Below are 27,922 nucleotides of genomic sequence, written 5' to 3' on the forward strand. Positions count from 1 at the left end.
ACCTGAGAGTCAAGTGCTCAGTCCCCAGGGGAGGAAGGGAGGGAGGAACAGGGGAAGATCCTCCCTCCTGGTCAAGAGGAGTCCCTTCGTTTCCAGTCAGAAGAAAAGAACATGCTGATAGGAAGTTTAGTCAGCTTGTGCTTATCGATGGCAGAGCCCAAAACTGAAGAAGTTTTCACAGAAGAGAGAAGTCACTCAAGGGGAAATGGGGACCAACAAGGAAAGAAACGGGAGAAGACAGAGATGTCCCACAAACAGCCCAGGCCAGACGGCAGGAGGCAGAGTATCAGGGGTTGTGTGGGTTGTGTGTGTGCGTTGAGAACTGTGCCCCTGCTGCAGAAGGTGTCTGAATATGCAGACAGGAGCTTTTTATTCAAGGCATGCATTCCCAAACACCTCGCAAGATCCAAAGCAAAACCCTACAAAATGGCCCATTGTCTATGACCAGCCAATGTCACCACCATGTGGCGATAGGGTAAACACACCTTTTTCGGAAGACAGCTTTGTGGATTTTGGAGGGAGGTGGGTGTTATTGCAGATTTAACTTCAGGGAAAGACTTGTTAATATTTTAATAGCTCACTTTTCAAAGGTACATGATTCAAGTTTACAAGAAAGTCTGCTACGTTGTACTCATTTTTGTAAGTTTCATTAAAAAGCAGAATTGTGTTTTCTTGAGCTGGTTATGAGACTATTCTATAGCAACACTTGGCCTCTCACCAAAAGGGTCTTCTCGACATCAGTGCTCCCCTCCCCCCCCTTCAGATGGTGTGTGTTTTTCCTAATACCTTTCCGGGGGGGGGGGGCGCTGAAGGGCAAGAGTTCCCTCGTTTGAGATCAGCAAAAGGAAAAGTTATCAAAGTCCGGTTGAATTGAACAATATCTCCCGGAGGGCTACAGAGGGAACGCAGAGCATTCCTAATAACAAAATTAACTGAACCAAAGTGCTCAAAGTGTGGTCCCTGGACCAGCAGCATCAGCATCTCCCGGGAACTTGCTAGAAATGCAAATCCTCACCCTTTCTCCTTCCACTGAATCACTCTGGGGAGAGGCCCCCGCAAACTGCTGTGACAAACTTTCCAAATGCTTCTGATGATAAAGTTGGAGACCGGCTGACCTGAGGAATGTCTGATAACAGATCGCCTACCCGCAGAGCTATGACTGAATTATTGTGAGGTTTTTTGCTTTGTTAGTTGTCACTCAAGATTTAGCAGTTGATTACACGTTTCTTTCTCTCCCTGCCCCACATCTGCCCTGTGCTGTGAGGAGTTCCCACGGAGCAGACAAATTGGAGGATCGCTGAGCACATCTTCGAATCTCTTCTTCTCGTTCTGACTCGGCATCACTGGGGGAGATATGTGTCACTAACTGTATCCCAGTCCCCAAGGCGGACCCAGTGACAATCTTAAAATGCAACCTAGAGGTAGTGACTCGTCCTGCCCAAAAGCGGGGCTGAGCCTCTGGCCACAACCCTTCGGGCCAAATAAACCAGGTCATCTAAATAATATAGAAGGACACTGACTCAGAGCAACTGCATAAAAACAGCAGGGCTTTTGTTCATGATTGGTTTGTTCTCAAAGCGGTGAGGCAAGTTTCTGAGCCCTGACTTGTGATTCGGAAGTAAGGAGCGGGATTCTCGGGCAGCTTTGCCATGAAGTGGCCTTGGCCTCTCTAACTGCTAAGTTCCTCTGCTACATAGGCTAATACACCCACTTCCTGGCTTCCTCTCCCAGGGTTACCAGGTGGGCTTGCATGGCAAGGGCACAACATGCCCACCTTCTGCTCAAATCTGTAAAGCTTCTGCTAAGAGCAGTCATTAACAGCCCAGTATCAAATTGAAGACCCTGTCCACTGGGGACTCTTCCTGATGTCTTTCTGTTTGCTTTCAGGAATTACTTTTATACTACGACCTTGTGGAGTCGACATTTGAAAAGCTCAAGTTGCCTAGCAGGAAGGTGGATGCTTTAGATCATTTTCAAAAGTGCTTTCTGATTTTAAAATTGCACCACCAGAGAGTGGACAGTGGCAAGTGTAGCCAGCAGGAAGGGAAGACCTGGAAGGCCATCCGTGTGGACCTGGTCATGTGCCCCTACGAGCGCCGTGCCTTTGCCCTGCTGGGCTGGACTGGCTCGCGGGTAAGTGCTACACAGATCCAAAAGAAGTAGGCTGGGTCCACCGGGGCCCAGGAGAGAGACAATGGCAGTGGGACCAGGGAGACAGGGAGGAGTGCCCAGAAACCTCCAAATCTGGGCATTCTACCTGCACGAGGTCAGTGACGCAGATTAATTTAGAGCAGTTGTTATTCTCAGTGTGGTCCCAGGCTGGCAGCATCAGATCACCTGGGGGCAGGTTAGACACGCAAACTCTCCACCCACCCCCCCAAGACCTCCTGAATCAGAAACTCCGGGGGTGGAGCCCAGCAATCCGCTTTCGAAAAAAGCCCGGCAGGTATTTCAGGCAGGCATTTCGGATGTAGCTGGAGAGGGAGGACCACTGAAGCAGAGAAAGCAGCAAGGTGGCTGAGGACACAGGTTTGGCTTTTCCGGGACCTGTCATGGGCCTCTGCTCTGCGTCTCATTGGCTGGGGGTCTCAGAGCTCCCTATGCCCTTGAAGACTTAGCTTTCCCGCCAAGGAAGTGAGGGCAAGGACTCTGTCACCTCCCTGGGCTGCAGGGGTGGGTGAGATGAAGCCGGCAAAGCCCCCAGTGCCACGCCGGCACGTGATGGGTGCTGGCCAAGAGGCGGTTCTCCCTCCCCTCCAGTTACATTCACAGCGAGGGTGCCCAGGATTCGAATCTCATTAGCACGAGCTTCCCCCCACCACTCCCGGTGTAGTATGCGCTGCCCGCTTTCATCAGCGTCCCCAGGCAGCTAGCTGTTGCTTGAGTCTTTAGCTGTTACTTGACTCTTTAGAGGGTTTTATATGGATGAACGACATGACACAAATTAGTCGTCCTCAACCTTGAGTTAAATGTCTGGTGTCTTTGCTTGAGGCTGCAACTATTTCAGCAGAGGGTCTCGGCCCTAGAATTCCTCACCCTCATCAAAAAATGTTGGCTGACATTTTTCATTCATAAAAGTCGGAAAACCTGATGAAACAATCTATCGTAAATGCAGCTTGTTTGACAGACGAGAATCTTTGGGAGCGCAGAGTCTGATGAGACAGGGGGGAGTTCCAAAAACAAGTCCGAAGTTATACAAGATCAGGCCAGTTAGGCATCACTGGCAGAAACGGTGGCCTTTTACCCATTTTGTTTGAAGACAGGCATGTTTTCAGCACATTTTATTTGTTTTTTTTAAATTTTTTTTAACGTTTATTTATTTTTGAGACAGAGAGAGACAGAGCATGAATGGGGGAGGGGCAGAGAGAGAGGGAGACACAGAATCGGAAGCAGGCTCCAGGCTCCGAGCCATCAGCCCAGAGCCCGACGCGGGGCTCGAACTCACGGACCGCGAGATCATGACCCGAGCTGAAGTCAGACGCTTAACCGACTGAGCCACCCCGCTTAACCGACTGAGCCACCCAGGCGCCCCTGTTTTCAGCACATTTTAGTCTCTTCTCTCGGAGTTCTTGGAAATTGCTTCTATGGGTTCTGCAGGCGCTGATAGAACACTCAGCGTTTTGCTGACTGACTTTAAACTAGTTCACCTCTTTGAGCCCCCACCGCCCCATCTCTATTGTGGATAATAGTGGTGCCCACCTCTTATTGTTGCCATTTGGGTTAAAGGAGAGGCTGCGTGCTCAGCATGTGGTAGCTACTTGTGTGACTATCTTTACGCCCTACCTATGCAACCACTGAATATGGTGTGTTTTGTCTCCAGGGGGATACCTGTTGGTGGGTGACCAGAATTAGATTTAGTCTAAAGTTTTGTAGGTGAAAAATTCGACTTCACCTTTTTACCCAAATATTTCAGGGCCCAGGAAGTGTTCTCAAGACAATTCAAGTCATCTCTTAATCTCACCTCAATTTGGGGCCTACATTCCCCTATAGGGAATGGTGCCCTCTAGAGTTCTGCAGTGCACAACTTGCACAACTGTATGCAGCAGCCTTTGGCCAACTTCTGAGGTCGATTGTGACCGATGATACAGTCAGACTGTAGTACCAATGCCCCTGCCCAGTGTTCGGCTTCCTTCATTTGAAACATAAGACATCATCCTTGCCATGCCTATTTCACAGGGTCATTGTGAGAAACTAAAGAGGGTTTAAAGCAGAAGGCTTTTAAACTGTCTTGGGTAAAGTGCCTGAGTCTGGGTCCCAGCTCTATCATAGGTTGTGTGGCCTCGGGTGAATGACTTAGGCTCTCTGGGCATCCTTTCTTCATCTGAAAAATGGACTAACAACAGCCCCACCTCACAGGATTGTAATGAGCATTAAATTAGACAATGCCCTCATCTCAGCACAACTTCGAGTCCAACTATGTACATAAAACTGTTCTCCTTGAGGGGTGCCCGGGTGGCTCAGTCAGTTAAGCATTTGGCTTTGGCTCAGGTCATGATCTCACAGTTCGTGGGTTCGAGGCCCGCATCGGGGTCTGTGCTGACAGCTCAGAGCCTGGAGCCTGCTTCGGATTCTGTCTGTCTCTCTCTCTCTGCTCCTCCCCCAGTCGTGCTTCTCCCCCCCCAAAAATAAACATCAAAAAAATTTAAAAATTAAAAAAACAGAAACATTTTTAAAAGTCTAATAAAAAAACCTGTTTTCTTTGAGGTAATTAAAGAGTCTTTTAGAGTCTTCCAGAAGCTGTTAAATGTCAGCGGTAAGAGAGCAGATCAAAAAATTAATATAAAGCAAGAAGTGAGCCCAGTGCCTGGCACAAGGTGAGCTCTACGTAAATATTAAGAAGGATGTCGTTGCCTGTTTCTGGCCTCGCCTGGTACAGCTAAGCGATCCCCCTATAACATAAGTCAGATCAGGTCCCTCCGCAGCTCAAAACCTTGCAGAGACTCCCCCAATGAACTCAGAGTAAACGTGGGGTCCTGCCGTGGCTCATGAGACCCTGCTCGATCTTCCCACCCCCTTATCCCTCTGAACCCCTCTCCTACGGCTCTCTCCCTAAACAGGCCAGGCTCGCTCCATGCTAAGGCTGTGTTCTAGCTGTTCGTCTGCCTGGACGGCTCTCCCCCCAGAGTCCACTTGGCTGACACCCGGTCCAATTCCTTGCTCAAACCCCTACCTTCTCAATGAGGCCTGCTCTGTACACAACAGTTACCTTTCCTCATACCGTCCGGTTTATTTATTCCATTATTGTGCCTTGTCTGTGTCCCCTGCTCGAAGGCAAGCCCCACCAGGGCAGACATGTTCACTGTTGTATCCCAAGCACACAGGACACACACGGCACACAGTAGGTGCTCAATAAATACTTGAGTAAATATTGTTACTCTCCAAATAAAAGACATCATTATCATTTCTTGCAGTCTATGGGGAAACGTTCAGGTTTCAGCAGAGGAGTCCAGGAATATATTTTTCACCACATAGAGCCGGGGAGCCAAGGGCAGCCTCTCACTGCCCCCCTCATCCCCATCCTCTCCAGCCTTTCCCAACACCCTGGGAGCAGCCATCGCTCTAAGTGCTGGGGAGTGGGGTGGGAAGAGGATGTCCCAGGGCTGGCAGGAGGCATAGTGCCAAGCGACGCTCCCATATTTTCACAGTACAACAGCTACTGCACCCAGAACCTGCTACACCCCGATTTGTCCACAACCCTGGCTCCCCCTCTGCCACATTAATAAAACTTCTGTTTGGAGAGCCTGTTTTCTTACACAGCGGGCCGTGGTGGGAAGTGTCCCAGCCTCAGCCGGCTTTCCGAAACTAGGAAACGGCTCCTCGCCGCTAGAGGGCGCGATTATCCCATACTTTCCTCCGCATCTCACGAGGAAAGATCAACGTTTCTAGATCTGTGCTTAAACTCAACAGCAGCTTTATTCACTGTCCTCTATCTTAGCCTTCAGTTTTCACCCCCTGCAGCCTCAGAGCCCACCCTCGATCATAGGACATGCTATTCTGGGACAGGTGGCTCAAACCGTGAGTTTTACAGACTCTCATCCAAGAGGCTGTTAGAGCCAGAAGGGACCCTACTTCCTATGTACGGACTTTCTTCATCCTCCTGTCTGACCAGTCAAGATTCAGAGAAACGGGGTGGCTTGCCAAAAGAGGCACAAATAGGGACAAAATCCAGGCTGGAGTTTGGGTCTCTTGACTCCTCAGCTTCTTTTGGCATAATGATATTCCAAATAAAAAAGCTAGTATTTATCCAGCATTTGCTTTGGGACCAGGTATTATCCTGGACACAATCCTCACAGCATTTATTTATTCACGCAACAAACACTTGCTGTCCATCTTCTGTGTGCCAGGCACTATTAGAGAAGGGGATATGGTTATGAACCAAGCCAGCCAGGCTCCTGTTTTCAAGGAGCTTGCATTCTAATGTGCCATCACAGAGCTTTGCCCTCGGAGAGAAAATTGCTTTCAGAACGTTCATTGGAGGTAAATAGGTGTTTCATTATAGGGACTTAGATATCTCTAAACGCGTAATACTGAAGACATTCTAAACTTAATAGTAATTTATTTTAATTATATCTCGTCCAGCAGTTTGAGAGAGACCTCCGGCGGTATGCCACGCATGAGCGGAAGATGATCCTGGATAACCATGCTTTATACGACAAGACCAAGGTAGAGTTGTCTCCCCAAGGTGGGCTGCTCTGATCCTCATCCCTATGGCTGGCTCCCTGAGCACTTTTCCTGAACTGATGTTTGCCCTGAGTGTCCTGTTCCCACAGATCACAGTTGAGGGCAGCTGGAAAGATCCTGATGGGAGCACGGTCCCCACCTGGCCCAGAATATACCTCAAGGGCTTTGGGCTCAAAGATGATGAGCTTGTTGGGTCTTTAGAACCAGTCCAGCGTGAACATTAATTGTGTTTGATATATCTTTGGTATTTGGAGTGAATAAGTCCAAAGAAAACCAAGGATTCCCCAAATCACAAATACCACTCAAGTACCCCTTAAATGCGTGGGCAGTTGCATTTTGAGTGACCACTTGGGTCATTAATGAGAGCATACTGCAAGAGGGAGAGCCACAGAACTTCCCTGAGATGTAGATGAGCAATCAGTGAGGCTCCCTCACCAGCTGTGTAACTCACTTGGTGTGCTACACTTGGCACTGGTCAGGATCCAAATTCATGCCTCGGCAAAAGGATAAATTACTGCATGAATTATGAAGAGTTAAATATTCATCTGTTAAATCTACATGCCAAGGTCTGCTGTTCTCCCAGGGGTCAAGGACATTAAACTAAGCTCTGAGGGGAATAAGACATAAAATAACCAGAAGTTATCTTTACCCTCTAAGAGCTCACAGCCTAAATGCGCTGTATTTGGTTAGAGCTGTCTCAGTTACAGGTGTCAGAAACCCAGTCCAAGGTGGCATAGCAAAAAAAGTATACTTGGCTTATATACTGAAGCATCTGGGGGTAATACTGACTTCAGGTATGTCTGTATCCAGGTGCTGATTGCAGGTTTTCCTCAGTGTTGGTTTCAACCTCAGGCATGGTTTTCCCATGATTCCCATCCGTCCAACTTAACAGAGAAGAGCCTCTTTCCTGATAGTTCTAGCAAGAGTCCTAGTTGATGTTCATTGGCCAGGCCTGGGTCATGTGCCCATGCCTTATGGCTCTGATTGGCCAGGCTTTGATCGTGTGGCCCTCCTTGGAGATGGAATTAGCCCCACCTGATTCTCACAGACTGAGAGTAGGGAAGGGTGGTTTCTCCAAGGAAAATCAAGGTACTGCTGTCAGAGGAAAGGGCCGTAGATGTCAAGCATGTGAGTGGAGGCAGAGTCACATAACACAGCGTAGGAATGCTTACAAATTAACACATACTAAATAGTTTAACATAACTGAGTGCATCTTAAGGGTCCAACACTGTGCTATAGGCAAGAAGGGGATGAGGGAGAAGTGGTGCTTGGTCTAAAAGAGATCATGGGGTGGGAGCCTGGGGTGGGGGTGGGGGCGGGCAGGTGAGGAAGGTCAGAAGGAGAACCCAACATATACAAGTATCCTATAATTGCCTCTCGTTACTTGGAGCAGGAGTACATAATTCTGGCTGCCCATGAGACTTACCCAGAGCCTTTACAAAGACTGGTGACAGGACCTCTCCTGAGATTCTGATTTCATTGAACTGGGGTGTCGTTCAGGCTTCAAAGTTTTTTGGGTTTTTTTTTGTTGTTGTTGTTAAGTTCCTTTAGGTGGTTCTAATGAACAAATGTGGTTAAGAACTACAGACCCATTGGAAAAATACCAAATGCCTTTAGCTAAATATGTAAGGCCATCATAATTTTGTTAATTTATCAGATACCATGTTTTGGGGGCAGGAAAATAATAAAATTACAGAAGCCAGTCAATATTAAAAAAAAAAGAAGAAGTCAGTTCAGATGATTTTTTATACTCAGAAGCAGGGAATTATGTTTTGGTAATAACCCACTCTGCCAAGACAATTTACAAAGTAAAACTTTCACTAAGTCAGGATCGAGATGTTTAAAAATATCTGAATGCACATATTTCTTTTTATGCTTTCAGAAAATATTTCTCAAAGCAGAAAGTGAAGAAGAAATTTTTGCACATCTGGGATTGGATTACATTGAACCATGGGAAAGAAATGCCTAAAAAAAGTTGTCAACTTTTTTTCAGTTTTTTTTTCGGGTTAAATAAATTATGCTTCATATTATAGTAAAGATGCCTTAAGAAAATATGAGATTCTTTAAGCCTTATTGAAATGCAGATTGCTTTTAGAAATAGTTTTGGAAACATGATAAGGCACTGCCACCTGGTAATGGGTTAAGGTCTAATAGGCCGTTTGTATGACTGTTGCTTAGATTTCACAATGCATTTTTCTATAGAAATGTTGTAATTGGTGGCTCATTTCCAGCATAGCTCATCAAAGCCCATAGTGTAGCTGAAATACTATATATTTGCAATAAAAATAGGAGGAATCAAGACGGTGGAGTCTTCTTTTTCACTCAAACACTATAAAATATTCTAAACAAAAATGTGACAAAATGAAAGAGTGAAGAGTTTAAGATTTATCTTGAGAAGATTTTGGAGGAGGGGGTCCCTTCTGGAGGAGGGGGTACTAACTCACTTTGCTCAAGCCATTGTCTGCTCCTTCTCTCAGCCATGGAGCTGCTTCCCTGGGCACCCAGCACAAGGCCACACACGAGATGTATTCCCACTGCTTTCATTCAGAACTACAACTTCTTAAACGTCAAAGGAATATATCCCCTATTTTCTATCTCTGAGTCTCTCTCTGGATCTTAGTGGCCCTTTTCTTCTCAGGGAGATACTCTTTGTTGGTCTTTTCATCTTGGGACACTCCCCAGGTAAGGGAGGCAGCTTTGAAAGCACATGTTGGCATTGGCAGTAACTGGGTTTGTAGAACCTGTTCTTAGTTATTTGAAGAAGAGGGTCATGTTTCTGAGCAATCAGAGACCCTAGGGTGAGAAAGAAATGTCTCCACAACATATCAGAGTGGAATTGGTGGATGGATCCCGAGATGCCGTGGACTCAGGCTCTCCCATTAGGAGACCCTGCCTGTTCACCAGCAATGGCCCCGCATGGCAGAACCAGGACTCCCGGAAGCTCCATCACAGAAGCAATGTTGAAGTCCTGGCCTGAGCCAGCTGATGTGTCTTCAGGCTTTCCTCAGATGGCAAGCAAATTGCTGCTTAGCCCATCCCTTTGGTCCTGTGTTCATCCAGAGTCCTCTTGCCCTCTCTTCCTGCCAGTGAGTTTTTCCCCACACAAGTCCAAGGACGTGGGCCTTTCTCTCCATTCTCACAAAATGGATATAGCCCTCATTTCTAATCTCCTGGAACGACCTTTGCCTTCACTCCACCCTATTTACCCTCAACGCACACACACACACACACACACACACACACACAGAGGGAGAGAGAGTCTACTGCAGAATTGCCTTCCTTAAATACTCTTTGAGCACAGACACAAATGGGAGCATGTGCTACCCCTGTAGTCAGGGAACATATGGCTCCACAGGATTTCTACCTTGAGATGTTCAGAAATAAGAAACTGCTTCCCCTCATAATCCAATTTAAGTTTTATTTATATCCCAACTTGCACCATGCTGACCTTGGCCAACCTTCCTACAGAAGCCAGGTCTGATGATTTTTTTTTTTTTTGAGAAAAGAGATGTGAAAAAAGATAAGGCAAAACACACAGAAATCAAGTCCCTTCCCCAAAATCATAAAGAAAAGAAAAGCATAGGTCAAGAATAGGATCAAAGGGCTCCTTCTGGACCTCACTTGGTGCTTCACTGCTTATTAAACAACAAGATCCGAGGGTTGGAATGAACCTTTAGCTCTGTCACCTACAGAGACAAACCAACCTGAAAGTTTTCCAGATCTACACATGAAATTTAGATAGGTTAAGAAGCAGCTTGGCATCTCTCCTCATTCCGAGCAGAAATCCATGAGTTTTCAGCTCTGTTCCAGCTCCATATCTTCTCCTTGACTGAAATGCATCATTCCAGACTCAGTCTGGGCATAAGCCACCACAATCCCCTTCTTCTCTCCGTTTCAACAGTAGGACGGTAAGTGTCATGCATGGGTTCCTCACTTCCTGCTACAGTCCTCACATATATGTGGGCTTCTTCTGCTCCCGTAATATTCTTCTCATGTGTGGGTGACCTCCTAGGATTCTTGAGAAAACAAACAGCATTTTCAAAAATAGAGCAAAGAAAGACCTCTGCTTCTGGCCAAACAGCAACAAGATTTACCCTCCCGCCTGAACAACCAGAAGTCCAAAAAAACATTTAAAACAAGTTTTCAAGACGCTGGACATCAGGCAAGAAAGGATGTGATCCTTGAGAGACAGAAAACAAATGAGGAGAGGCCTATAATTGCCAAGCTTAGTGCCTTGGCAGGTTTTTTTCTGGCCACTCCACTCTCTTTTGTTTCATGTTAGCATGGTATTTCTTTTTCATTCCTTTCACCTTTAATTTATTTGTGTCTTTATATTTAAATTGAGTTTTTGCAGGCAGTATTTGGTTGGATCTTGTTTTTATATTCAATCTGATGTAAATTTTGATTTTTATATCTCTGCCTTTTAATTGGGATATTTAGACTATTTACATTTAAAAATATTTTACAGATCTTTTTTTTAGAGAGAGAGAGAGAGGAAGAGAGTGTAAGCAGGGGAGAGGGGTAGAGGGAGGGAGGGAGAGAGGGGGGCGGCAGAGAATCTCAAGCAGGCTCCATGCTCAGTGTAGAGCCCAATGAAGGGCTTGATCTCAAGACCCTGGGATCATGACCCGGGACAAAATCAAGAGTCAACCAACTGAGCCACCCAGGTGTCCCTATACCATTTACATTTAATGAACTCACTGATGTGGTTGAGTTTAAATGTACCATCTTCCTATTTGTTTTCTCTTCATTCTGTCCATTCATTGCTATTTAAAATTTTTTCCCTGCCTTCTTCCATACAGATTTTAGTAGCCTTTTATTGAGTTCCTGTAAAAAAAATCTGTTGGGATTTATATTGGAATCCATATTTATCGTATAGATTGATTTGAGGTTGTTTGACATCTTTACCTCTTGAGTCTTTCTATCCAGAAGCGTGGTATGTAACTCCCGTTATTTAGGTCCTATTTAATACCTTTTACTGAAGTTTTATTGTTCCCCATAAAGGGGTTCCGGTTTTTGTTAGATTTATTCCTTAGCAGTCTACATATTTTTTTTTAATTTTTTTTTTCAATGTTTATTTGTTTTTGGGACAGAGAGAGAAGAGCATGAACGGGAGAGGGGCAGAGAGAGAGGGAGACACAGAATCGGAAACAGGCTCCAGGCTCTGAGCCATCAGCCCAGAGCCCGACGCGGGGCTCGAACTCACGGACCGCGAGATCGTGACCTGGCTGAAGTCGGACGCTTAACCGACTGCGCCACCCAGGCGCCCCTACAGTCTACATATTTTTAATACCTCTACAAAATGGCATTTTTAAAAATTACTTTTTCCATTGGTTGTTAATGATTTTTAGAAATGCAAATTTGCTTTTGTATATTGATCTCATATCCAGGCAACTTGTTAAAGTCTTTCCTTAATTCTAATAATTTATCTGTAGATACTTTGGCTTTTTATGTAGATAATCATATCATCTGGAAATAATGACATTCTGTTTCTTCTTTTCCAGTCTTACAATTTCTACTTCTTTTTCTTCCTTATTCTATTTCTTTTTTAGTATTTATTGAGATATAATTGACAAACAAAATTGTAAGATGTTTAAGGAGTATGATGTAATTATTCGATATATGTACACATTGTGAAAGAATCTCCCCCTCTCAAGTTAATTTCTGCTTCTTTTATTTTTAATGTTTATTCATTTTTGAAAGACAGAGAGAGAGCACAGGCCGGGGTGGGGCAAGAGAAAGGGGGACACAGAATCTGAAGCAGGCTCCAGGCTCCAAGCTGTCAGCACCAGAGCCCGACGTGGGCTCGAACTCATGAACCACGAGATCACGACCTGAGCCGAAGTCGGACGCTGAACCGACTGAGCCACTCAGGCGCCCCTCTACTTCTTTTTCTTATCCTACTGCATTGGCTAGGACCTAAAATATAGTACTGAATAGAATTCAGTATTGAATAGATCATCCTTGTTTTGTTTCCAATCTTAAAGAGAATTCATTAATATTTTACCTTTAGATATGATGTTTGCTGTAAATTTGTAAAAAGATGTCTTCTTTCAGGTTAAGGAAGTTCCTATTCTAGTTTCAGTTGGCTAAGAGTTCACATCACAAATGGCTGTTTAATTTATTTGGACTGTCTTCTGTTGAGATGGTCACACAATTTTTCTCTTTTAATTTGTCAGTGAAATAAATAATACTCATTTTCTTTTTTTAAAGTTTATTTGTTTTGAGAGAGTGTGTGAGCACGAGTGGGGGAGGGGCTAAGAGAGCGAGAAAGAGAGAGAGAGAGAAAGAGAGAGAGAGAATCCCACGCAAGCTCCTTGCTGTCAGCACAGTGCCCGACGCAGGGCTCAATGTCACAAACTGTGAGATCATGACCTGAGCTGAGATCAAGAGTCAGACGCCTAACTGAGCCACCCAGGTGTCCCTAAATTGGCTTTCTAATATTAAATCAACCCTGAATTCCTGTCCAGCCAATAAACACACAGTGAGAACCTCCTTTGTGCCTGAGCTTCCCTGGGCCACCTCTTTTCCACACGTGCTCACACGGTATTTCTCCTGTAGGTGGATGGCTTAAAAACCCTTAGCTTGCTTACTGTATCAATGATCTACAGTGATTTTAAACAAGAGTTCTTACCTCAGCAATCTTGGGATTGTCATAGATTTCTGAAATTTCACATGGCCTCTCACTTTCCTAAGTTGGTAAAAATACATTTAAAAGGAAAGAATAAATGAAGGATCCCAGCATTCGCCCATGACCATGATTAAAACCAATGGTTCTTAAACCTGCATGCACATAAGAATCATCAGAAAGCTTTAAAAACAAAACAAAGTAAGCAAACAGATAATAACCACCCCCTCAAAAATTCCATAAATGAGAAATATCATTGTAAGTTACTTTGAAAAGAATCCCAGGTTGACAGTGGGGAGAAGTGGGTGGGAGCAGAGGTCAAACAAGATTGGCCACGTTTTGATAATTGAGTTCATTATACCATTCTCTTTACCTTAGTATATATTTAAAATTCTCCATGCCGTAGCTCTATTGTCCAGAGGTGCTAATTTAATTGGTTTTGGTGATTGGTATTTTTGTAGCCTCCTAGATGATTTTAAAGTGCATTGAAGAAGCTATGATTTAAATATTAACAACACCACCAACAACCATAATATGTCTTAATATGTTTAAAGTTTACAGCTTGTCAACACATCTTTACAACCATAATCCTAGTCCATCTTGACAACTTTGCCTACCTCTTAAAATAGGAAGGGCAGTTTTTCTGACCCCTATTTTGGAGTAGAGCGAACCAAGGCACAGAAAATGTGGAGGCTCTTGTTCAGGATCATATAACTCATAAAGTGGCAGAGCCCGGGGTAGAGCCTCGATTGTCTATCTCACGTTAACGTTTATTAATATGAGAACAACCAGGACTGTTCATAAATAGAGGACGGAATTAGAACCCAGAGTCCACACGACACCGTTGTATTATAACCACGGAAGCTTCTTGGATAGTGGTCTGGGGGGGCCTTTGACTTCTGAGCACGGTCTCCAGAGCAATCCGGCATTTGGAGGGGTGGAGTTGGTAGATTCCCTTGTGACTGATGTGTGCTCAGATGTAGAAAAAGGGCAAAGGGCAACAGAGCCGCATGCCTGTGGACATGTCCTCACCATAGACGTGTCGGCACCTGTTCACCTCCTATCTTTCCTGAGATTATTTCCACTGTCTTTATGAAGCCCGCACCCTTTTGGTTCTCGACTTTAGAGAACACACCCACGGTACAGACGTGCGTTTGCCATGGCAACACACGTCCCCCTCCACTGCCACTTTTTGCCACCCCAGACACCATCCTTGTTGCCACAGATTTCCTGAAGCGAAGGTTGTGTGACACATCAGCTCTGCCTGGAGTGTACTATCTTCAGGCTGCGATAGAAATGGAGGGACAGGAACGTTCACCATCGTGTCCCCAGAAAACAGATTTGGATTCTGACACCCTCAGCCCAAAGCCAGTTCACTGAAATACTGATTCCTGCTCCTACATCTAGAACCAAAGAAGCTGCTGATCACCTCGGCGGACTCCTTGCTGCTGCTTCTTCGGCGAATCAGTATAAACAGTAAAGCCACCAGCAGGGCTGCGGCCACCAGGGACGGGATGCCGGCTGCTAACCCAAGAGAAGGCCCACAGTCCTGGCAAAAGAGAGAAGGGCTGAGTCAGTTCCTCCAAGAATAAAGGGAAAGTTCCATTGATTAAAAATAAAACAAAGCAACCCCCCACATGGCCTCTCAGTGTCATATACTAAATCAATGGGTAATAAAATACCGTGAAAAAATGTTTGCAACATCCATGACAAATGACTCGTGGACTTAATTTACACAGTTTAAACCAATTGAAAAGGGGTGAAAATCAGGTAGGAAAATGGGCAAAGGATATGAACAGGCCATTCTGTCTCATCAACATAGCAAAAGCTGAGAAACAATTCAAAACAGCTATTAGATACTAGTTTAACCTATCAATGTGGCAAAAAGTGAAAAGTTATATTCCACATCTTTCGGACGTGAATTTTTAAATTCATTTACAGTATATGCATTAAGCAATTAATTTTCAAATGTCCATTTTGCTTCAATCTGAGTGGAAACAGCCATCCTTGTATCCACATAAGTTTTCAGATTTATAGATTATCTGGAAATATCAAAGATGATCTGCAGAATCCCTGTAAACGCTCAGCTCTCATATATAACATACATACAGGAAACTATATAAATCATAAATATATAGCTGGATGACTTTTCGCATGATGATCTCACACAGGTAACCAGCACCCAGATGAAAACACAAAACATTGCCGGAAGCCCTGAAGCCGCCCCATACTCCCAGCATGTGTAACCACTATCCTGAAATCCATCACCATACGTTAGTTTTGCTTCTGTTTGCCCACATCATCTAGATGCACACGAAACGTATGTACTCTTTCGTGTCCAGCTTTTTCCCGCTTAACAAAGTCTGTGACTTTTGCATGCTCTCCTTCATTTTTAAGCTGAGTTGGTCATAAGGATAATTGTTGAGCCGCCTTCTGTGCTTGGTGACGTATCAAACTTTCATCTTTAAAACAAAGGTAGGAAATGGCTGGAACATTATTATTTCCTTCTTATAAGTGACCAAACCAAGGCTCCATAATTTAGGGATATACTTACTGCTTCTTTCGCACCTGTAACAACTGGGGAGGAAGTCTGTGTGAAAAAAGAACACACATCTTAAAGAAACAAAATCTGCACATCATACAAGACAGTCCATCAAAGGTTAAGCGATCATGCCTAAAGTTTACCCCTTTGCTAAACTTTCTATTGAAAATAACATATGGCAATAACTGCCAAATAGAACCTTTCTTGGTTGCTTTCTAGGTAAGAAGGAATGAAATTTGGCTATAAGGAGAGAGAATTCAGAAATTCTGGTGGTGTCTTTCTTATTCACCCTGTGGATGTGCAATAAAGCATTTTACAACTCAAAAAAGCTTTCTTCTGTCCCTAGCCCCCACAGCCTTTCCATCAGGCTTTGGACCACTTGTGCCCATTGCTACAAAGGAAACAAATATTGATACTGGTGGACGCAAGTTTCTTTAAGGAAGCCTTACCTGTTTTCAAATATGCAACAAAGCAAATAGCTTTGGGGGATAGCTGAAGTTGTGAATCTCTGTGAATACATGTGACCAGTTCATAGCTCCTCCACTCAAGTGGGGGAACCAGATTTCATCCATTTATGAGATATTTCAGGTGAGAGTCTTGCCCAGATCAATAAATCTCAAGGGACAGAGTTCCACGTTAGCCACTAACCGGCGTAAACTACACTAAGTTGTGCCCTGTGAGGTTAAAAGCATACGTCCCTGGCTCACACGTGTCCAGAGTTAAATGGTGATTTCTCAACTCAGGCAAAGGGGCCTCATTCCTTCATCTACAAAATAAGGATGTTAGTACCTACCTCTAGGGCTGTTATGAGGGTCCAGTGAGCACCAGAAGTGTATGCTTTTGTCTTTCCCTTGAACTTGGCAAAGTTCTGGTCAGACCTGTCATTTACTTCATCATCAACCTCAGTGAGCACGCTGGAGTCCCTGGGGCCTGGGCTTTTACTTACTGTCTCTATCTTGCAGAAAATGAAATAGATCTTAGAGAAGTGATGGGTCTTTCCCAAGGTTCCAGGGGTAACCATAAATCGAATCTCACTTGGGTGTTTGAATTCCAAGCCCAGGTCTCTTTCTCAAAGAGCTCCCATCAGAGGGGGGATTTATACTTAAATGGTTACACTTTTACCTAAACACAGACTCTCCCCCACCCCAGCCCCTCAGTACCACTTTAATGCTGCTATCTGCCAAAAGTGTTCTGTTTCTCAGAGTGGTGGGAGAGTCCAATATTGTTTCAGGTAAGATGTTCTGTCTTTAGATTTTAGAAATTCACTTGGGCTGGCTTTGGCAAAAAGAAAAAAAAAGAGTTACCTCTAAAGATGCCGGGATGCCGCGTGGAGCCAAAGGCCAGCGGGCATCTGGCTTCTCCGGGGACTGGAGCCATCCCTTGTGGGATCTCTCCATCTCTCCATCTCTCCTGGGCATCCTAACCTTTCACATGCACTCCTCTCTGCCTGTTTGCTTCCTTCTTTCTGTCTCCAGATGGGTTTTTCTGCTCTGCTAATTGTGCCCGCTCACAATTAGGGAGAACTTACTAAGTGCCTGTTCAAGTACTTCTCCTGTATTGGCTCATTTATTCTTCACAACAGCTTGTGAAGAAGGACAATAATGACTCCCGGTTTACAGATGAGAGGAGTGACGCACAGAGAAGTGAAGCCACTTGTGTGAGGTCACACAGCCCTAAGTGGTGGGTGCCAGGTGCTCTGGCTCCAGGGTCCATGCCCTTAACCGTGGTGCTACACTGCCTTCCATGACCAAATGCAGCACCCCAACCCAGTGTTTGTACTTGACCTTCCAGTACTGTTCAGCAGAGAACGACTTGCGTGTGTGCCCTGTTCCAAACCCCCTGCAGACAGGCTCTGATGAGCCAGGTGTACCTCTCCCCTACTTCCCGGGGCACCGGCACTCTGGGTCATTCACATCACAAGGGGAGGTCATGCAGGAGAATATAACTGCTGGGTAGGATGACCAACCACCTGGAGAACTTGCCCAGGATGTAGGACATCCGTGCTGAAACCAGACAGCCCCAGACTAACCGGGATGGTCGTTTGCCCTACATAGGAGGAGGGGACAGTCCTCAGAGAAATGGGCTACTAACAAAGAAAGTACTACAAAAGGTGACGACTAGCATCATAAGGGCATCCGCCCTACCCCCCACTCACCACCGCTGCCCCGAGCAATGGCCTCTTGCTTCTCTGAGTTACCTTCATAGGCTAAGCCAAGCCAGGATTAGACAGAACCTGGGGTCTCTATACACCTGCTGATTTCTCTGGGGGAAAAAGCAGCTGGGGGAATGTTCCAGGGGTGACCACATTACAGGGTTTTGACAGGTGAAGAAGGAATAGGGACGTTTGTGTGAGGACAACAGGCAGAGGCTGAAGCAGGGAGCAGAGCAAGTCAGGCCTCTGCCAGGAGGGCAGGGTGGGTGCCCCGGGAGGTGAGGTACAGAGATCCAGGGCGGCCGAGAGCAGGCACCAGAAGGCAGGCCGTGAGTCACAAGGTGGCACCTTTCCACTGCTTTCTGGGCTGTGCCCCCAAGTTACAGTAAAAACGAACACTGGCCAGGGCACCTGGATGGCTCAGTAGGTTACGCGACCAACTTCAGCTCAGGTCACGGTCTCACAGTTCATGAGTTCAAGCCCCAGGTTGGGCTCTGTGCTGACAGCTCGGAGCCTGGGGCCTGTTTCAGATTCTGTGTCTCCCTCTCTCTCTCTGACCCTCCCCCGTTCATGCTCTCTCTCTGTCTCAAAAATAAATAAACATTAAAAAAAAAAAAAAAGAACTGTCTACCCCTCTCTCTGCCCCTCCCTCGCTCGTGCTCTGTCTCTCTCTCTCAAAAATAAATAAACATTAAAAAATTTTTTATTTTATTTATTTTTATTTTTTTAATTTTTTTTTCAATGTTTATTTTTTGGGGGGACAGAGAGAGACAGAGCATGAACGGGGGAGGGGCAGAGAGAGAGGGAGACACAGAATCGGAAACAGGCTCCAGGCTCTGAGCCATCAGCCCAGAGTCTGACGCGGGGCTTGAACTCTCGGACCGCGAGATCGTGACCTGGCTGAAGTCGGACGCTTAACCGACTGCGCCACCCAGGCGCCCCAAAAAATTTTTTTTTTAAAAATGAACCCTGGCTTAGGCATCCTCCAATCAGGTAAATGCAGTTTATTCTCTTTGAGTCACCATGTAACTTATCAGAAAAGTTTGGCACAGCTAAACCCACTAAAAATCTGGGCCGGGAAAGTGCCCAGCTCCATCATAGCAGCACCGCTGGTCAGAAAACAACCCTGGCTGCGTTATCTCCACACAACAGGAGGACAGAAGACAGAAGAGGGGCTATGGGCTGAGACTATACGCCATCATCAACCAACAATCTCCGTGTGACTTGCAACTACAGGCCAGACTCGAGAGCCATAAACTGTTCATTCTTGTCGCCCCAACAATGCCCCTTCTAGAACATACACTAAGGAAATGCAGACAAGGATTTAGCTATAACGATTTTTATGACAAAATTATTCCTAATTGTGGTTAACCGATTAAAAGAGATAATTCACTTGAAGGAATACCATGTGACTATCCTCAGTTACAGTTATAAAGGCTGATGGAAAATTTTTATCACAGAATCTGTATAAAATCATGCGTGGTACAGAGACAACAAAAGTCAAAATATATGTAAAGTCAAACAGGACTAGAAGGAGAAGCACCAAGGTTTTCCGCTGATGGGAATTTAGGTGTTTTGATTTTTTTCTATTTTCCTTTTAAAATGTTTATTTAGGGGTGCCTGGGTGGTTCAGTCGGTTGAGCTTCCAATTCCTGATTTGAGCTCAAGCCATGATCCCAGAGTCGTGGGATCGAGCCCTGCATCAGGCTCTGTGCTGAGTGTGGAGCCTGCTTAAGATTCTCTGTCTCTCTCTGTCTCTGTCTCTCTCTCTCTGTTTCTCTCTCTCTCTCTCTCTGTCTTCCTCTGCCCCTCTCCCCTGCTCACACTCTCTCTTTCTAAAAAAAAAAAAAGTATTTATAATTTTTATAATTGAAAACATTTGTCTCAGTGGCATCCCCCCCCCCAACTATTCATAAGTCCTTTGACAACCGGCCACTTATCCCCTGGTGTGAGCTCTGTGTGATGTGCTCTGCCCCCCTCCCCACCCCCAGTCAGATGTGCTGACTTGCCTGGTGCCCGGGGCCCACTGCACTTACCGTGTTGGTCGGCAGTGTGAAGTTCAGTGAGAAACTCTGGAGGAGAGAAGGAAATATTAAGGCTCCAGGAATGGTCAGTCAGGCTCCAGACCCCCTACCAACTGTCACTCACCCTGGTGGGTCACAAGAAAACTTACTAATTCCACAGGCTCAGTCACCTCCCAATTTCTGCTCCCAATCTCGGTCTCCAAAGACAGAAAGGGAGCAGAGGAGGCTGGGATCAGGAGTTCCTCCCTCAATAGCAAGTCAACCTCGACCCCCTCTCCCCTCCTCAGATCCCCAGCCGAGGTCAGATTAAGGGGCCAGCCAGTGATTGGCTGAGGGGTCCCAACCCAGAGGGCAGCAAAGACAGTACTAAAAATTCAGCAAAGTGCTGAAAGTTGTTTTTCCCCAGAACTCCTTTTAGGGAGGGAATTGTGTGCGTTTTTATTTTTTTACTTGAGAGAGAGAGAGAGAGAGCAGGGGAAAGGGGCAGAGGGAGAGAGAGAGAATCTCAAGTAGGCTCCATGCCCAGCCCAAAGCCCAAGGTGGGGCTTGATCCCAAGACCCTGGGATCATGACCTGAGCTGAAATCAAGAGTCAGATGCTCAACTGACTGAGCCACCCAAGCGCCCCAAGGGAATTGTGTGAGTTTAGAAGCATTTGGTACTTTCTGTTGGGGGTAGGAAGTAAGACCCACAAGGGTCATGCTCCAACAAGAACACCTGCTCCTTAACCCCGTTCCCAGGAGGCAGAACCTGAGAAAGACAAGACTTTAGTTTGTGCTGAGTCTCAGGCACAGGTTCCGGGCTGAAGTGCAGCTACTCAGGACAACAGAGGAGAGGGTAAACCCTCTGCACGCCCCCTCACTCAGCACCCAGCCTCACCTCTCCCCCAAATGTGGAGCCATATTGAAAGACTGTGAGCTCACTGAGGCGCCAAGTCGTGAGCCTGCCCAGAGCCTCCAGTGGCTGCTTCCTCCTCCCTCTCCCCATGCTCTGTCACCGCAGTTTGGGCTAGCCAATGCCACTCTTTCAGGCTGCTCTTTACCGAGACCAAGATAGACACTCTGCTGGGACAATGTTAGAGCAAGAGGAATATCTGGGCCACCTTGGGTCGGGGTCTTCTTGCTCAAGGCTCCTAACCACTGCCCTTCAGGCCAATACCAACCAAGCCCAGAGATGCTGCAAGGACTCTCGGTGGTCACGGTATTGAACACAGCTGCCCAGAGCCTTATCTCATCAGTGAATACTGGGTACTGATGTCAGCAGGCCCAAGACAAAGCTTCCTTTGGGGGGAACCAAAGGGGGGGCAGCAAGCGGGCCATTGCATGTGCTGTTTATCAATATCTGGATGACGAAGATTTTGGCCAATTCCAGAAAGACATTCATATTTTGTAGAGACACAGTACAGTGCCCTCGTGGAAAGAAAAACATCACATACATTTGGGGTGGGGGGGGGGATCTGACACAGTACCCTTCAGAGAGGCAGCTGGGTGGGCTGAGGCTTGGAGTCTCCTGATCTGGATTCCAGTCCAGACGCAGCCACTTAGTAACTGTGTGACCTTGGAAAAGTGACTCAGACTCTCTGGTCTCCACTTCCTCCCAGCAACTCTATTCTCCCAGGCTCATTTTTTGCATCCTTAAAAGAGGGATAATGTTAACTCGCCCTGCCCATCCCGCAGGATAAGCCCAAAGGAAACAACATCTGTAACTGCTCCTTCCAAACTGTAAAATACTCCAGGTGTGTAGGGGTGGGGGGGAGTCACGCGGTGTCACGTTCTTTAAGGCCTGGGCAGCATGGAGCAGGGCACAGGGAAGCCACTTGGGAAGTTCCTATTGGATGGAATTGCATGCATAGATCAGCAACATTCCAAGTACAGGGATTTGCCACAATACACTTATTGCTGGTCTAAGCACCATACAATATTTTCAGATGAAGGCACATTAGGAGCTCACCTGTCAAGTGTCACTCATTATGAGTTTGCCATTTGTGAGGGGAAAGAGGGAGAGACAGGATAATTACTCACTGTTATTGAGGGGACACTGTGTGTCAGACACCGCATGCATAAGCGCCCCATAAGGGGAAGGCCATTGTCCCTACATGGTGAGTGTGGGGACCGAGACCAAGATAGATTGCTGGCAAGTGGTCTGGGTCTGGTTAGATCACAGATCTTCCTAACTCCAAAGCCAGAATTCATCTCCTTCTAATAACCTCTTTAATAAAGGAGCCACAAAAGCCTCTTCTAGCTTAGCAAACTTCTTTTGATTGAGTCATGCCCAAATATGTGTCACAAGTCAGTAAGAAAGTCAGAACACTTCCAATGCAACTCGCCAGTACCTATGTTGCAGATCACATAACGGAAGGCGGACTGAGCAAGTGAGAAGGGTGGGGATCACACCCCCTGCTTCAACTGGGAAATGAATTTGGCTGAAACATGTGCTTTGCACCCTTGTTGTGTGTGTGTGTGTGTTTGGGGGGGCGGTTTAAAGACAAAATGTTAATATTAAAATGAAAGATGAGATCAGCAAATATTAGAGGAGAATTGATTTAATGATTAGTATTTTGCTTATAGGAAAATAATAAAACACCAAGTCCCTTGAAGTCACAGCACCCAGAGTAGAGTCACGTTTGCAGTACGAGATGTGAGCTTTAAATGCCTGGGAGTTGTTTTTTATAGTGAGGAAGGAAGGCAGGGTGAGAAAAGATGCTAGCCTTACTCACCATTTCTGACAGCCTCCCGAGAACCTTCTCCAGACGCCGCCCTCGGCAAGCTCCTTTCTTGCTGGTGTTACTGGCTTGTGTCTCACATCTGTAGAGCACCCAGCTGGGAGGGCAAGGGTGACACAAGGGGTGTGGCCCCGTGAGAGCTCTGGCCAAGCCTTGTATGGCCAGGGGAGTAGCCGAGTCCTCCGCCCACCCGTCGGGGAGATGGCGTCCTGCTTCATGGTCACCGTGTATGGCCCGGGTCAGCCTCCCTCCTTGTTTTCATTTTCTCTCTTACTTTCCAGGCTCGTTCCTCAGCAAAGAACCCACAGCTGGCTTGAGAGCTTGGTGGCTTCTGCGGCCAGTGGCTCTTTACAAACAATGGGTTACACAGGCCGAGGCTGGCCGCACCCTCCCCTGCTGCAGGCTTCGGTGTTGACCGCTGTTCCGGCAACGATGGGGTCAGCACCCCACCAGCATCAACGCCGAGGATGCCCGTGTGATGGTGTTGGAGCCTGCTCTGTGTTCGAGGGACCGCAGTGAAGACACTCCCTGGTCAATGAGCTGCCTGGTGGGGAGTTTGACCTTGCCCCCCCTTCTGCTCTCGCGTGTTGAGTGGGGACCTTCCTAGAGCTGGAGGAAGCCGCTGACATGGACTGCTTTATATCTTGTATGAGTTCTTTGTTAAGAGTTTGCTTCTTTAAAACACTGAGAGAGCTGGAGTCCCAAGCCAACGAAACAGCACAATTATGACCAAGACATTTGGTCACTTAAATGAATGCATTCATCATGATTCAACAAATCTTTTTGACAGCTCCTGTATGTCGAGGGGTTTTCTGGGTATGGTTCTGGGCCTTGGTGATAAAGACAAATGAGGCCCCAACTCTTGAGGAATGTATGTTCCAGCAAGGGCAGACAGACCCCAATCGGAACAAGGGAGACCCCCTAGGAGAGGAGCAGACGAAGTGATCGGAGTGACTAGTAAACAGTTGTTCTAGACGGCCCTGAGAAAGAGGTGCACGTGAAAGAGAAGATGGTCCCAGGGAGCGGGAACAGCATATGCAAAGCCCCGGGGCTGAAGCAGGCACAGCCTGGAAGGAGGTCTGTGTGCCTAAAGCAACATAAACCAGGGGAGTGACCTCAGAAGGAGGAAGACACAGTGAGTTACACAGGTGGAGTTTCAGAAACAAAAGAAATAAAGAAAAAAAGAGACAAACAAAAAAAAACCCCAGAATCTTAAATATAGAGAACAAACTGGGGGTGGGTAATATAGGTGAGGGGCATTAAGAGTACATTTATCACGATGAGCATCGAGTAATGTGTAGAACCACTATTGTGTACTCCTCAAACTAATATAACACTGTGTGTTAACCATACTGGGAATGAATGAATGAATGAATGAATGAATAAAATGTCTTAACAACAACAACAGAAACAACGACAAAAGACAGAAAGAGTAAGGGGACGGATTGGGTGAGCATGGCAGGGCTCGGTGAGATTTCCGTCGTAGAGCAGTGGAAGTCTTTCAAGAGTTTAAGGGGGAGAGGAGCACTAGCTAAGCGATGTTGACAAAGATCGTCTTCTCCGGGAGGTCTGGATTACAGCAGAAGAGTATTTTCCCGGAGACTGGCTGGCAGAGTGCAAAGAGCAATGAGCACCTTTCAGTGCTGGTGACTGCAAAAGACAGAAGGGTCCTAAAACCCTGACACTCCACGTGCAGCACAAGACAGTCGCATGAGCGGTTTGGCATTTAAGTCATTTTGCATTAAGACCAATCTGAGTGCTTTAAAAAACATGGTTCCTTATGACCCTTCCCTGATAGGACCCACAAAATTCCAAAAATACCCCAAAGTCTCCTCATCTGGTCATCCCGAGAAGACTGTCCTCGATTAGATGGAACCTCTGTCTTTGGGCTAAAAATGACCCTGCATCACAGGAAATGAGACACTCAATTTGCTCTGTTTGAAGAGGGCTTATTCAAAGGACCATTTGTAAAGATTCCCCCTTGGGGGATAATGCAGTGCCCCAGGATTACACCTGCAGAGTGTCATCACCACCCCTGGGCCTGAAGAGGGGAAGAGAGCTACCAGCGCCCAGAGAGACAGGGCCACTTCATAGGAGCTGTGCCCTTCAGTTCTAGATGCCAGACGTGGTCCTCAGGCACACAAGCAAAGTAGAGACAGGTGCTGAGGGACAAATGGTGTCTGTCTACCACATCTAGCTCGGTCATCACAGCACCCGGCTCTGCAACAAGTCTGGTGTCAGATTTCAAGCCTGTTTGGGTTCAAGAAAGGCGGCAACTTTGAAGCCATCTTGAGCTTCGCTCCTGACTTTCTGGGTCCAATAGGGAGCTCTGCTCTTGACCAGGCACTGGGTATTCACCTGAGAATAGAAAGCCACTGAGATGCTCCCCCTTTTCATATGTTCAAGTCCTGGGACATTGGAGAAAATATCATCAAGAGGACCAAGCTTGTCTGAACTAGTAATACAAACCCAGGACACATCAATGAAGCCACATTCTTTAATGAGACAATTCTTCCTAGACAGACATGTTAGCTCCTCTCTGCTTTTCTCTTTGAAACTAACATTTCACGAAATGTAAAATTACACAAAATAAAAAATACAATATATTTATAGAGTGCACTCTACACAGTTTTTCTTTTTTAAAAAGAAACCTTTTAGGCATTTGGGATTATTTTTCAGAGGTTCTGTCTATCAAGGGAACTTGGAAAACAAGGGAGTGGAAGTCAAGGGAACATTTGTTCGCAAACTGAACGACAATACCACGAATTATCATCAAATGGACCAGATCAACAGCAAATCCCAGTGTGAATTTGCTAGTTAACAGGGTTCTTGCACATGATTTAAACAAGCCGAGTGTTTCATGAGTAATACGAAAGTTAGCTTTAGAGGAAAACGGTCTTACGGTGAATCAATGCACAGCCTCATTTTCTCTGTTTGGAGAAACTCCACAGGCTAAAGTTAATTCCAGACCTTTTCCCCGCCCTGGGATTCAGGTTCTAGCTTCTGCCAGAGCAGATCACACCAGAATTGGACCAGGCTGATGACCCAGACCCCACACATTTCATCAGGTCATCAAGGGAATTCTGTGAACAGAAGGAAGCAGGTCTCGGAGCTCCAGACATCCCCAAGGCCAAGCCCCCGACTAAAGGACAAAGCAGGCTGTAGCAATGTCCCCCTTCAGCAGGGGGCCTGGGTCTTCCTGCCCAGTGGACCTTCTCACTTGAAGCCAGTGCGTCAATCCCCTTGTGAGCTCCCAGGGGAGCGGTCTGGCCGGCCCCAGCTGAATCAGTGCTTGTCTTGTCTGGGAATACGTCACTCACAGAAGGCCTAAATAAAGGTTTTCATGAGAGTCCCATTGTTTCAAGTTGGCCAAGTTGTGTGTTTTTGAAAATATTCATACTAAAGAGATAAAAATAAGTACCATTGTTTCATGAGGCAAATGCTGAGGCACGGCCAACTCTGTTTCTCATTTGCTCCCACTCTTCCATGGAATTCGTTGATCTTATTTAGGCTTCTAAAGGTTGACACTACAGAATGCTCATGTCGTAGGAAAGAGACCTCTAACAGCCACCTTATATATCCTGATTTCAGTCCCAGCGTTGACAGATAAGATGAGACAAGGTAAACCCCCAGAAAATACAAAAATCTGAGAGATGGGATCCACCCTAGCGGGTGGGTTGAACCAGGAAACAAGGGGCTCCCGTTGCTGAGTCGAATTCCACCCCACCCCCCCAGCAGGGTCTGTGATGCACCAGGACTTGAGAATGCGGGCGAATCTCCATCAGGGCCAAGAGAGGGTGTGGCGAAGGAGACACAGAAAATCAGGGCTGGTCCAGGAGGGCCCGCTCAGTAAAGCTACGATCGGCATTTGTCACACTGCATTGATTAAGGCTCTGACAGCTGATCCTTTACATACATACATATATACAGACATATATTATTATTAATAATAATACTTTGCATTTTTTTCTGTTTTAAGGAAAAAAATATATTTCCATGCATTTCTTCTACCTTTCTTTGTACTATCCTTTGTTTGTTTTACTCCCAGCCATCATTTTAATTAGGCATAGTCCTCTGGGGACATATTCTGATCTTTAAAAAATACAACTTTTAAGATTTTACGAACACTCTGTTTAAAATGCCATTGTCTCATCCCAAAGGAATTCTGGCGCTTGGGAGCTATCTCAGGTCTCACGGAAAACACTCTCTGTGCTGTCCTGTGTTCAATACCAACCAAACAGGACTTACGGTTATGTAAACATTATTTAAAAATGATTCCAACATAATACTCTTTTAAAGCTAACATACCACAGCTTTTAGCTCATAATGCCCATAGATGCCTTAATGAAATGCCATTCAAAACTACCTCACTGTTTGAAGTCCACCTGGAGGTTCTAAAATTATGTAAACAACATTCTCTACACCTCTCTAGAACATGTGCCAATGTGGTGAATTCTGATTGCAAGTTGGTGATGGAATACTAGTTAGCCTGAGCAAAGTTACCAATGCACTCTTTAACCTGACTGCTGACAGGAAGTTAGTCACAAAGTTGACTTGTCCCACAGATGATGATTCTTACACAACTTTTAATTAACCAGTTTTCAACAGTGTTCACCCCACGAGGGACCTGAACTGGTCCTTCATAGGCTGTCTTTGCACATCTTGCAAATGCAGTTTGAATCAGTTGTCAAGAAGTCAAGGGCAACCACAGGAAGTGCCTTTAAAGCTGGAGGAGGAAATGGTCTTCTAGGCCCATGGAATCCCAAGCATGGGTGGCATCTTCTCAAAGTCAGCCAGTAAAGGAGTATCAGGAGGATCCAGGATGTTTTCTTCTCGGCAAACTGGGGTCTCTCACCGGCAAATATGTTCCTGGAATTAATAGTGGATGCCTCAGCCTCCTAGTGCAGTTAGGGATGAGGGAATCCCAAAGTGGCAAGGAATGCCAATGACACAGACCGAAGGCTTGATGTCAACTAGTTTTGTGACAACGATTCTCATACTCAAGCTCTCTCTGTGCACTGCTTACCGTGAGTCCTTTTTTAGTCCTGACATCCATATTCTCAGGTTTCCTGGTTGACAAGTCCCTGGCAGATAGAAAGCCAAAGTCTCCAGCCAAGCCGGTGAGTAACAACTCAGCCATGGCCAAGCTCTTATCCTCACTGCCCAGTGTAGAC

At 46.0% G+C, this 27,922-nt stretch overlaps 2 protein-coding genes across 2 annotated transcripts in view; one reads left to right on the forward strand and one right to left on the reverse strand.

Annotated features, from left to right (window-relative positions):
- Window positions 1-8,967, forward strand: part of DNTT (DNA nucleotidylexotransferase) — a 30,654-nt gene extending 21,687 nt beyond the window's left edge. The window contains exons 9-11 of the mRNA XM_047072660.1: window positions 1,888-2,133; window positions 6,580-6,663; window positions 8,564-8,967. Coding sequence (XP_046928616.1) covers window positions 1,888-2,133; window positions 6,580-6,663; window positions 8,564-8,650 — 417 coding nt within the window. The 3' untranslated portion in view covers window positions 8,651-8,967. The remainder of the gene's footprint in view (window positions 1-1,887; window positions 2,134-6,579; window positions 6,664-8,563) is intronic.
- Window positions 8,968-10,520: 1,553 nt separating this feature from the next.
- On the reverse strand, window positions 10,521-27,888 carry OPALIN (oligodendrocytic myelin paranodal and inner loop protein). The gene is made up of 8 exons (XM_047072255.1): window positions 27,775-27,888; window positions 23,105-23,244; window positions 22,743-22,845; window positions 20,040-20,075; window positions 15,864-15,899; window positions 14,739-14,858; window positions 13,316-13,372; window positions 10,521-10,697 (listed from the first exon to the last, which is right to left on the reverse strand). The coding sequence occupies exons 1-8, from the start codon at window positions 27,886-27,888 to the stop codon at window positions 10,521-10,523; spliced, it is 783 nt and encodes a 260-aa protein (XP_046928211.1).
- Between the last annotated feature and the right edge of the window lie 34 nt (window positions 27,889-27,922).

Source organism: Lynx rufus, unplaced genomic scaffold (genome assembly GCF_022079265.1).
Source record: "Lynx rufus isolate CCGP_SWC_20201006 ecotype Redwood Valley unplaced genomic scaffold, mLynRuf1.p SCAF_11, whole genome shotgun sequence".
Classification (NCBI taxonomy): Eukaryota; Metazoa; Chordata; class Mammalia; order Carnivora; family Felidae; genus Lynx; species Lynx rufus.